This window comes from Lissotriton vulgaris, chromosome 3_1, assembly GCF_964263255.1.
Source record: "Lissotriton vulgaris chromosome 3_1, aLisVul1.2, whole genome shotgun sequence".
Taxonomy (NCBI): Eukaryota; Metazoa; Chordata; class Amphibia; order Caudata; family Salamandridae; genus Lissotriton; species Lissotriton vulgaris.
Genome location: NC_141689.1, coordinates 731380858 through 731392932, shown reverse-complemented (window position 1 = coordinate 731392932; position 12075 = coordinate 731380858). Strand labels below are relative to the sequence as shown.

General features: G+C 45.6%; 1 protein-coding gene across 1 annotated transcript in view; it reads left to right on the top strand.

The window, feature by feature from the left end:
• Nucleotides 1–7718, top strand: part of CDO1 (cysteine dioxygenase type 1) — a 68686-nt gene extending 60968 nt beyond the window's left edge. The window contains exons 3-5 of the mRNA XM_086961054.1: nucleotides 1266–1423; nucleotides 4180–4349; nucleotides 7099–7718. Coding sequence (XP_086817180.1) covers nucleotides 1266–1423; nucleotides 4180–4349; nucleotides 7099–7131 — 361 coding nt within the window. The 3' untranslated portion in view covers nucleotides 7132–7718. The remainder of the gene's footprint in view (nucleotides 1–1265; nucleotides 1424–4179; nucleotides 4350–7098) is intronic.
• Nucleotides 7719–12075: the final 4357 nt, after the last annotated feature.

The following is a 12075-nucleotide window of genomic DNA, read 5'->3' as shown; positions in this document are numbered from 1 at the left end:
TAAGTGCGGTCTGAGCCAGCCCTATCGAGGTCAGGCTTTGTACATAATAATGAGTTTTTTAACTTGCATATTTCTCTTGAATCTGGAAGCTGCCAGTCAGAACAAACACACTGTACTGTCACAATAACATTTCCCATTGTACAATATGCATATACAAACAATGAAACCTTCACTGCTTACCCAGAGAGTCTCCACTTTGCCTAGCCAGTGATTGAGCAGGAGAACCATTAATTGTTCATAGGACTAGAAACCTTTTTATTCTGATAGACACATGTATTAGAAATGCCACCTTTTTGTAAAACCTGCTTCTCAGTGATTTAGTCACCTCAGAGACCACGTTTGTGTGTCAAGGGTCTGGCAAAGACCGTCGGATCTGGCAAGGACTGGTGGCAGGGTAGTAAATATTGAGCACTGAGCTGACCCAAATCCCAGAACTGATTCCATGGAGAAGCTCCGCAGAGGGTAACCAAGCCAATCTATGCTAAGGAAAAACATGCATCCAGAGGGAATTCAAAATAACTAAGACACAGGATGTACAATTTATACTTATAACAACATTAATAATAAAGGGATGTGGGGTAAAGCACCGAGGAGCTCCACGTAGTAAGACAGAAGCTTCGTGCAGTCCTCATGTATAATCGCTGCACAGGTACTGACTGCTAATATCCTCACGAAGAATACACTCACAAAGGCAGGGTCTGTGGGTATGGTGCCTTTTTGTTGGTTTAAAAAGTAACATAAACAAATCCTCACTGTGTACACAAAATATTCCCTAGGTTTTCATATGTGCCTAGGCATCCTGGCAATCGCACAGGAGCACACAACCGCAACAGCAAGCCTGTATCTGCAACGTGATTCAAATCCAGAAAGTTTTCCAGGATGTTGTAAATTAGTATAGATATATGACGTAAATCAAGAGTTCTGGAAAAAGTTGTCTTTCGAATTAATAGCATACTGGCTATCACAAAACCTGAGATAGGTCTTTCTTAAAACCAAGTTCAGTATATGTTCCAAGAGGCTAGAAGTCCGTGAACCGATGTAGCAAAAGGTCAGGAAGCCTAGTCTAACACTGGAATGTCCACCAGACACATCTAGTGACGAGCGAATCATGGCAGTGCCTACCTGTCTATGCATGACATTGTAAAGTTGTTAATCATGCATTTACTGAATCGATATCGATTTGTGTTGATTTTCCTTTTTCTTTCTAAGCCATCGTTGTGCTGCGTTCAGCAGTACTGATGCCCTGTCTCTTTGCACCCCTGCAGCAGTATTCATGATCACACAGACTCGCACTGCTTCATGAAGATGCTGGAGGGAAACCTGAAGGAAACTCTTTTTGAGTGGCCAGATGAGAAAATGAAGGGCGAAATGTCTAAGAAATCTGAACGCATTTTGAAGAACAATCAGTGCGCTTACATCAGTGGTGAGTTTGGACGTTTTGTTCAAAATAAAGAACTTGACAAATCCTGGATGGAAGCATAATTATGTTAACGCTTCACAAAGGTTTTTATCTCTTAATTTGTCAACTACACATTTTGTGTATTCATTCTATGCACAGGCTGTATTACGTAGATCGGAGGACCTACGTAAATGCCCCAGCCACATCGCTTCAGAAAACTCCTGAAGACGGAATTATTCCAAGTTTAAGCTGTAGTAGTTTGTGACTGTTTGACTCTCGCTCTTCGGCAGCGCGGAGACACCGCTTCGGGGGTGATTCCTGTGTTTTAATAAATCTGCTACACAGGGCACAAGTCCTAAAAAAAAAGCAGGGGGGGGGGGGGAACGCTGACTTCACAACAGGAAGTGATGTCACGAAAGGTGGCTTACACCATCAAACTCATTACCTCTCATCCTCACCCCTTAGATGCGATTGCAAAGCTCAGATCTCGCCCCAGAGAGGCCAAAGAGTGAATGTGTGGCTCCATTTGCTCCAGTTATCGAGCTCCCAGTAAAATAAGTGGGGGGACGCCGTCCACCCGCGTGGTGCTCCGACTCGAGCCCTGCTGCTACATACATCCCACTTTCAAGAGATGCCTAAAACGACGTGGTCTTTACAACGACCACGTCTTTACCACACATGCCCTTATAATTAATGTTGTTGTAAAGGCAAGATGTTAAAGGTATATGTGTGGTAAAGATCCCACACCAGAGCCCCCTGCCCGAGCCCTAAAAAGCTTCCCTCCTTCATTGTCGTCTACCTGCCCCAGCCCTATTAACTACCCTGAGCCCTAAAACCCACCCTACCCAGAAAAACTACCTCTTCCCAGCACCCCACCTTGACCCTAAACTGCCCACCCGGAACACCGGCCTCTCCCCTGCCCTTGACCCTAAAATCTGTCCCTTTACCCTAAACTACCCCGGTCAATAAGGCCTAAAACCAATCCCCATCCCTAAAACCTCCTCCTGCCCCAGCCCAACTTACCACCCCTCCTCCTGGTCCTTCCATCCGCAATCCTTCTGGATCCTCTTCCCGCACAACCGCTCAGACAGCTAGAACACCGACTGCCTGACTTAGGCGCATGCGTGGGTAAGGCCAGCAGTGTTCCGCTTGCGGGGAAACGGTCTGCGTGCTTAAGCCCACGTTGTAAAGGCCGTTACCCAATTTGGGGTACACTGTAAGCATTAATGTGTATGTTCATTAAAGTGGGGTCTTGTTATCTGTGCTGTTAGCATCTCGACCGGAGTCCCTATTGCCTCTTCCTACCTGCAAATAGGACCAAACCACATCTCCCGTCGCAGTCTGTACCAGGATACTTAGAAATTGAAGGGGAGGATAAGTATACACAGCGCAGACGTAAGGCCACAGAAAAGTAATCCTGAGACGAGTATTTATAGTATGCATTTTAGGCATAGACGATAAAACGGAGGGTCCCCACTTCATATGCTTCTGCACAATGACCATGCCAGTATTCTAAATGTCACTTGAAGGGGATGCAGTAAGGAAGAAGTAGACAAAGGCAGGGTCAGGCAGCCCCGATACCATCCAGCATTTTTGCCATCATAGGTGGATGCTTGGCTTCAGCATTAGGTCTATTAAATGGGAGTAGCAGGTGCCAAGTGGGTGATTTTAACATGGGTTATACGGATAGGTTTTAGAGTATTTTCATGCTACTCCTAAATGGTAGAGGTTTCTTTATACACGGTGGCTGGCTTTTTTTTTTGCTAGAAAGGAGGGAAGCGGTTCCACACTCTATGCCTCTCATGGTGCCCACCAGAGTCCTAAACCTTGCTGCTGCAGCACCACGCTGAGAATTGGCCGGTCCAGTGTTTTGTGCGCTGAACAAGGGGTCTAATTGGCAAAACTAAGAAGACAAAGATGATGATAAACTCTGAGACAGACGAGATGGCAGAAAAAGCACGAGATTTGAATAACTGGACAGTAAATATGGTAAATTGCAGACCTTATGAGGAAGCCATTCCTTTAGGGTCGGACTTCCCTAAAGGCCAATTAAGCATTGCCTGATGGGCTGCTCTGATAAGTCAGTGTGTGGGACGGGTTTTGACCGTTTGTTGCACGGTTTTTTAATGTTGATTTCCCGGTTATTAAAACATTATTCCCCGAAGCAGTTCAAATTCACGCAGTCTTTGATACTTTACAAAACAGGCATACATACAGCGTGTTTTTACAAGTTCAAAACTGCCCCAATTTGCAACATGGACCACTTGTTTAGGTAACAAATTCACTAATGGGGGTGGGCACTTTTATTTTTATGCCAGGGCCTACTTTCTGTCCCAGTTCAACACTATCCAAATTATGTGGGGCTGTATAGCCTGCATACAAAAGGAACTCAAAATCTGCTTCAATACATGTTTTTTTTTTTTTCCCTTTTCTGACTAATCACAAACCGTGCCTTGGCTTTGAAACGTCTGTGGGCTTCATTAGAACCTCAGCAGTTGGATGCCAGACGGGGGTGGTGGTAGGTTGGAGGAATTCGGCGCATGCAGTGTGCCTTTGCCCCAAAAGCCCCTCCTACATAGCCTTCAGACTGAAGGCAGAGGGCTGAAACTGTTGGGTCATTGAAAGCCTCGTTTCATTGATTTTTCAGGGGGTTTGTAATTCACATCTATACTGTAGCTTGCTGTGGATTGCATGGCCATTAGCCACCGCTTGGTTTCTGGCACTTCTCATTCAGCCAGCCGTCACATTCCCACTAACCTCTGCTCTCGTTCTTTCTCCAGACTCCATTGGTCTTCATCGCGTGGAGAATTCCAGTCACACAGAGCCTGCCGTCAGCCTCCATTTGTACAGCCCACCCTTTGACAGCTGCCAAACCTTTGATCAAAGAACGGGCCACAAAAGTAAAGTCAAGATGACGTTTTGGAGCACTTATGGAATCAGGACGCCTTTTGTAAGTTGACGGGAATGGGGTTTTTAACAAATACTTGGCATGTTTAGAAGGAATCATCAGGGTCTAGGCCGGTACTGACCAGTCTTAAGAATAATGGCACAGTGGGGTACTCCCGGAAGCCATTGAGAACTCAAGTTTACATTGTATTTGCAATTATATATAGTGCTTACTACCCCTGACGAGGAATCAAATTGCTTTTTCTGCAAATAGCATGCTACCCCGGAACCCATAAAGGATAAGTGGTGAATTAGCATAGTGAAATATGAAATTTGAGTGGTGGATATGTTAGTCTGTTGTTTGAATTGAGAAGGATAGTGGAGGGATAGAGGGAAAAGGTTTGCATTCATTTAGCGCTTGTTACCCCTGATGAGATGTTGAGGCACTTTTAGGCGAGTAGCACGCTACTCCGGAACAAAAAGATTAGTGGTGAAGTAGTCTGGGGAAATTTGAAATTAATTTGAGCGTTGGACATGTTAGTCTGTTATTTGGATTGAAAAGAATAGTGGAGGGATGGAAGAGGCAATGGTTTGCATTTATATAGTGCTTGCTACGCCTGATGAGGTGTTGAAGTGCTTTTTGGTTGGTAGCACGCTACTCTGGAACACCAAACAGGATTAGTGGTGAATTCGTATAAGCGTTGGGTTTCAGGAGTGACACCATTTCCTGCTTGTTCCAGGTTCACCTGCCCTAACTCTGTATGGCTGTACTGTTCTAATAAAGCAAGTTTAGAATTAAAGCAGCTGTTAAGTGCAGTCTGCCTGAGAATTTTGATCAGGTTTGATTGGAAAACCAAATACTTTGGTAAATCTGAGTATAATCAGACTGATATTGGGAGTGAAGTACTCGTACATCAATCTCTACTTAAACATAACTTCCTACTACCAAAGAAACTCAGTCTGCCTCTATATTACACACGTAGGGACCCGAGGACAGAATCTGTGTCACTGCTTTCAGAAGGTAAATACCCTTCTCTTTGTGCCCCCGTCTACTCATGCTGCGTCTGTGACATCCGAAATATTCCCCAACGAATATGCCACGTAATGCACAACACCAACAGCATCCCACTCACCAAACTCTTTGGAGTTTATATGACAAATATTGATGCCCGCTAACTCATTTTGTCCATGTTTCTGTAAAGGTACATGTTTTGTGTAAATTACTGGGTGTTTTATCTCCTACATTCTCTGAATTGTTGAGGTTTTGGCGCAGATTTTTCTTTCTGTTCTCAAACTTCTGGATCAGTGCTCTTTCAATGTGTACGCAGTGCCTTTTGCAATCTAAGATGGTGCCAAATTAGTTGAATTCAGATTAGCAGCATCAGGGTCGAACCTGTAACTTGCGTCATTTGTTTGCACAGTTACAAACACACCATGCTGGTCAATGTCCTTTCCGCTGAGGAGGGAGTGAACCCGGGCATGACCGGCCAAGCTGTGTCCTTGATCCACACATGACCAAGAAATATGGCATGGGCCCTAGGCCGTGTCCCCATCGCTTCACAGAAAGATTGCGAAAGTGCTGTGGCACGCGGAAGAGACATCTAAGTGGACGAATGTGACCGCATTGGAAGGCTTAAGGTTAGATAGGATAGTATCAGCAGATGTACACACTTTAGTTAAAAACAGGATTGTATAATCTCAAATAGATTTCTTGATTTTATCTAAAAGGGAATACTAAAGCACACAGTGATAAGCAAGGCAGTAAAGTGTATGGACTGAGTAGTAACAGTTTAACAATGCTTGTTTCAGTTATGGTGACGATGAAAGATCACCCACTAAACACACAACTATCAACTATTTCTAATTTAGACCCAATAATATACAATGTGTTTAGTTTCTTTGATCCGTGAGTCGCCTTAGTTTTGGAATAGTTTAGAGTAAGCTTTGCCATTGGCTAACCTACCATACTTGTAATTGCTTGCAGAAATTCTTGAGGATTTGAGCTAAAAATTCAACATCACCAGTAGCTTATTGCAATCAAAGCAAATGTAATACTTCCAAATTAGATATGTGGGGCAGCGGCCAGGGGGATCGAGATCTCCGAGACCATACTAAATGGAAAATGGCAGTTTGCGGCTTCTGGTGGGGTCTGATCACCTATTGTAGCCTTGGTATTCTGGCTGGAATTAGGAATGGTAGCCCTGTAAGAGAAGACTGTACTGACCCTACTACTGACGTGTTGGTCTATTTGTACCACTGAAACCAGTTCGTTCCTACAAAGTATGAAACAAGAGATTGCCAATACTTATTTTAGGTACTTTTTTAACTCTAGAATCTGGGTTCTTATTAAAATCACAATCTGTTAAAAATGTTTCAACAGCAAGGTAAAAAACAGAGCTTTGATGATGATGATTTAGATGAGCTCAAAATGAAACCGCAGCCATTGCTATCGCTGTGATGAATTGCCTTGCCTTGACTTATGCTGCATTTCTTTAGGTTTCGTGTTGGATGTTTGCCTGTATTTTCAAAGAGCATGGCTTCAAGTTTTCAATGATTTCATAATATTCAAGAAGAGCTTGAGCACGCTGGGCCTGATTGACAAACAGCATTTTGTTGTACGTTTTAAAGTCCTACAAAACTTACTACAAAATGATGTTCACAAACTGCACTACTGGAAAAAATAATAAAGCAGTAGCCAGGGTGAGATATGCCATGTGGAGATTGTTGGTATGCTTGTTTCGAGAACAAGCAATAGTTTAGACACCCTAATAATGGTGTTCTCTGTGTTAATTGTGATTTGTTTTTTGTCATAGGCCTCAACAGTTGCAACTCAGGAGAATAACTAACTTCTGAAGATTAGAAAGCTGCAGCTCCCTGCACTACTGGAGCTGGCCATGCCGTGGAGACTATGTTACAGTTGTTACCAAGCTGCTGAACAGCACCACACTTATGTCGGGTATCGCGACAGTAGGACAGTTTGATAATGGCTCCAATTGGTGTACTCTTAATCCTGTTTGGAGTATCAACATAAGCCACTGGGTCCACCAGCAGGTGCAAGGCATTAGATCCTGTCTTTGATCTACTTTAGAGACACTATTAATGAAATACTTTCATTGTATTGGCACTGTAAAGGGGAATTCGTCTTAAGTTTCTGCTTTTATTTGCCATTTTTAATGTTTGCATGATCATTATGTCCTGTCTATGCCGTAATTAGCAATCATGGACAGAGTATTTTTAAAATGTAGTTCACTAACCTTACCATCCTTGGAAAACTGTCTTGATACAACGTTGCAGCCATGTATTAAATGTACTTTGCAGACTTCAGCAATTTCCTTAAAAAGATTGATTGTAACCTGCATTTTATTTTTCCCAAGGAATAGAATTTTTAAATTAGCAATGTATTTAAATGCAATAAATTCCCTTTTGTGTACAATGGTCTTTGAACGTTGTTCTATTTTTCAGAAAAAGCTGCGTGCTTCATGGCATTAATGCAACGACCTCTTGCAATTCAAAGTTAGCTAGCCAGGGACATGAGAATAATGGGCGGATCTGGAGCTAGGCTAGGCCACCTCGCTTGGCACAGTTGGATGAGTCCGTTGTAGAGAGTGCAGTGACAAACCTACATATGTGAATATGTATGTGGGAGCAAGGAACATGAGAGGATGAAGTATGATGCTGAGAGGAGATTGGGTGGTGGCAAGGTTGGTGGTGGATCTGGTAGCATGTTGGTGAGTGGTTTTCTATTAACTGAGCGGCGTGTATTCCTCCTATTTTTGTGGACTTGTGCTTCCCTTCGCTTGATGTGTACGTTATTGCCTCCATTGTTGCCATGCCCTTGTCTATTCACTGCCTTCCCAAGCCTGCCCCATCCTTCCTTTAGACTAATTTGTTTTCTTCTTCCCTTCTGTCATCCCTGCATCCATGCTCGTACCTCAGATTTAAGCCTTGGCTTCCTCTGTCCAGCCATCTCGCCAAATACATACCACATCAGGCACGCCTTGTTTGAGCATTGGTGAACTGAAGCTAGACGCGTTTCCCATCCCCAGTAGGTGCCCACAGATGTGGTCTGACCCTTTCCCTTCCTGGCCACGCCTATTTTTATATGCATGCTACCATCCATGAATGCTGTGTAAGGTCTTCAAGTAGATCCCCAAGACCACCAAACATACCGTCACATGAGCCCTCATTACAAGCAGACTAGACTATGGCAACACTCTCTACCGGAATCTCAACCCACCTCGTAACCAGACTCCAGCCCATTCAGAACCAGTGGCGGCTCCTCCGCTAACCCGGAGGAACATCGCCCACTTTTTTAGCAGCAAAATATCATTTTTATTTTCTCTTACTGCTGCAGCTTTACGTGAGGGAATTGGGGTTGGGGAGGAGTGGTAGCAACCTCGTAAGTGCGCAATGACTGCTTGGCCAGCCCTCTTCTTGCACACTTCACATGTTCTCCACGCAGGCTGCATTACAGCCAGCGTGGAGAAATTGTCCTGTCTCCCAGTCAGCGTCTGAATGCTGAAACAGTGTTCAGACCAATAACAACGCTGCTATGGCGGAGTTGTGATTGGCTGACTGGAAGCCTGGGTGTGCTTCCAGTTCAGGCCAGCAAGGGAGGACTACTGAGGAGAGACACGGCGAGTAGGTATTTATTTTTACATTTAATTTTTTTAATGCCTGCTTCTCCTCATCCAGAATTGCCCCCACCCTCCGAATCATGCTGGCCCCCGCTGCCAAAGTGATCCTCAACCTTCCTCGCAGGTCCCACATTTCTCTTCACCTCCGAGAGCTCCATTGGCTCCCCATCCAGAAATGTAGTCCGCTCATGCTTCTCATCCTAGCATTCAAGGCTCTTCACAACATAGTACCCGCCTACTTGCCTGGACTGGCCACAGCGGGCACCGGGCAATCCCCCGATGCGCCGCAAGGGTGGGGGCCGGTTTTGAGCCCCTGGAGGCCGATTTTGTGACGGGGACGTTTTTGCTAAATCGACCCTGCAACAAAATCGGCCAAAAACCGGCCCTAGCAAAGCGCTCGGCAGCACCGCCCATGCCCCCCCACCCCCACACTGAGTAGGGAGAGGGGAGCCGGCCGAGCACTTTGCCAGGGCCAGTTTTGGTCCCCAGTCCGGCCCTGCCCGCCTACTACTACCTACACTTTGACCAACCCACCAGACCACTGCACTCCGCGTCACTCTCATGCTCCCCTTGCATCCACAGAAGCAGAGCTGGAGGTCGTTAATTTTCATACATCACTGCCAAGTCCTGGAATAACCTCCCCCTAAAACATCAGGACCCCGTCTTACCTTCTCAAATTCTGCAAGAATCTAAACACCTGGCTTTTCAACTAACCCCACAGTACATCAAAGACACAGCTGGGTACAAGCTCATGCTACTCACCTGTTCAGCGCCTGGATACCCTCACGGATGACAAGTGCGCCCAACAAATCTGCAAATATAACATCCACCTTGATGGAACTTGAAATCTACTTTGTTCCCCCCCGGCTCAGCGCTGTCTGGGTCATACAGTGCCCCTCACCCAACAATCCTTCACTGCGCAGAGACCGGCATGCTCTAGCTCCAGGGCCAATGCCTTCAGACCCTCATAAGCTGCATTTCCTTCCCCTTCACTCTCATGCCATAAAGAGGTGGAATCCCTTGTAGGTCCTTTGCTTCTGGCTGCTTTCCTACTTGCTCCATAAGCCTGGTACTCCTTACTTCCCCACATTCCGCGGCCTCTTCTGGAATCCCCATCTTCCTTTACCTCTTCTCCTACTCCACTACCCCTACCTACTCTCCCAGCTGCCACTGATACCTCTCTTGCTTTATGCTGTTGCTTGAGGCGCTGCTGGTTGTGGTGGCTGTGACAAACCGATGCAACTGTTCAGTTTGCTTGTTAAATCTTTCCTCCATGCTCCTGCAGCAAAATCCTGAATCTTCCCACATTTAGACCTTGTTTGACTTCCTTACAGTGCCAGCAGTTTGAAATCGTTTTGTGCCCCAGCAGCACTACCGCTTCATTCAAACCCTGTTCTCCATGGGCACAGAAAATCACAGTAGCTCCTCCCACGTCCCTCCCCTCCACTGCCAGTTCACACAGCTCTACATAGCCATTTTCCTCCTAGCCACTGGCACTATACCCACCCTTGCAGTGCGGCGTCAGTGGACCGCTCTTTGGGCATCCACATTTATTTTTCACTGACTCCTACAGGATGTGTGGCTTTGACACCAGTGACGGGCCGAGATGCTATTTTAAAACCGAGCTCTCGGAATATGGGAGAGGGGGACATGCTGCTTGTAATCAAGACAGATACACCTGAGGAAGGGCTCCAATAGCCGAAATGCATTGGGTGAATAAAGGCGTGTGGCTATCCTGAATGAACTGGGCGGTCTGGCGTGCTTTTGAATAAGGCCTGGATGGGGTATTCCTTAGTATTTGAAAAAAATTGAATTATGTCACCTTTGATGCGAATGGAGAAATTGTTGAAAAGATTTGGAAAGTAATATGGATAAAAAAATCATTGGATTCTGATAAAAAAAACTGGTTTCTTGTGTAAATTGCTTACATGGCTGTGCGATAATTTGGTGGCCCAAACCACGCGCCACCAGTTCTTCAGTATTTTACAATGGTGCGGGGGGAGGGAGGGGGGTGCAGAGCACGCAATGAGCTGCACGCCAGATCTTTGCTATAAGCATTACTGATAACTTGTGGACTCTGAACATTGACAAAAAACCAGGAGTGCATCATTCCCTAATTGTGGCTTTGGGGAGATGCCACTACCAACCGAAGGGTTACTGTATTCTCAGTACACAGGGTTGAATTGGCCTATAGGGCAGTCTGGCAGTGCTCGTCTCTGGAGTCTCACGTCCGGGTCCACGGCTTCAATGTTGAGCCCTCGGGGATATGGGGAGTCTGCATCTGGGGGCTTTGATCCATTTTGTACCCCAATGTGCCACCTCCCTCCATCAGTATGGTCCTGAGCCCATCCTATTTTGATAGGGCTGTGTGGTCGACAGACCCCTACAACCTTTAATCCCTAGATCTGTGGCTCCTGTGGGGGTTAGGGAGAGATTGGATCTAAAAGTGAATCTCGTCTGCTCTCACGAGTGCCCGCTTGACTTGTTGAAGGTGTATTTCAGCAAAGATACTTCCTGGCTATAAGCCTTTTCCCATTCTTCCATTTTGTCCACCACCACAAAGTCACCTGGGCAGTTCTTGCCAATTTATGCCCAGGGGCTGGCTAATGACACCACTGAAACCCAGCTGTTGATGACACTTGCCACTTTTCAGCCTCCTGCAGGTTTCCTGGTTCCATAGTTTGCCATGCCTTTTTTCCCTCTGCCTTCATTCTCCCCTCTTGTACCTTCCACCACTTAAATTGTTTCCAAAGGGAATACCTGTTCTTTCTCCTTTCGCTAAATTTCTCCCCGCAACTCTTCTCTCTGCTATCCCCAGGTGACTTCTTGGAATCTGGACTGTCCTGTTCCCATGCACTTTCGCTGGGGCAGATCTTGATTTTGGTCTTTCCCTCTTTTTGATCTTTATACTTTCGAGCCAAGCATGTGCCCCAGTACCTTTAGGTCTTCTCCTTCTGAGACTTGCACTACAATGGGAACACCTTGAGTACTTCATGAATTTTGGTGGGTGTCCAAGGGAAATTGCGGATGGCATGACATCAGCAAGGGTTTTAGTTTAATGTAGGTGGTTTGAGGGTGTGTTGAATGTATTTCTTGTTGCTGCCTGGATGAGGCTTCAGTGGAAGTAACTGGGCAATGATGTTGCTATGAATA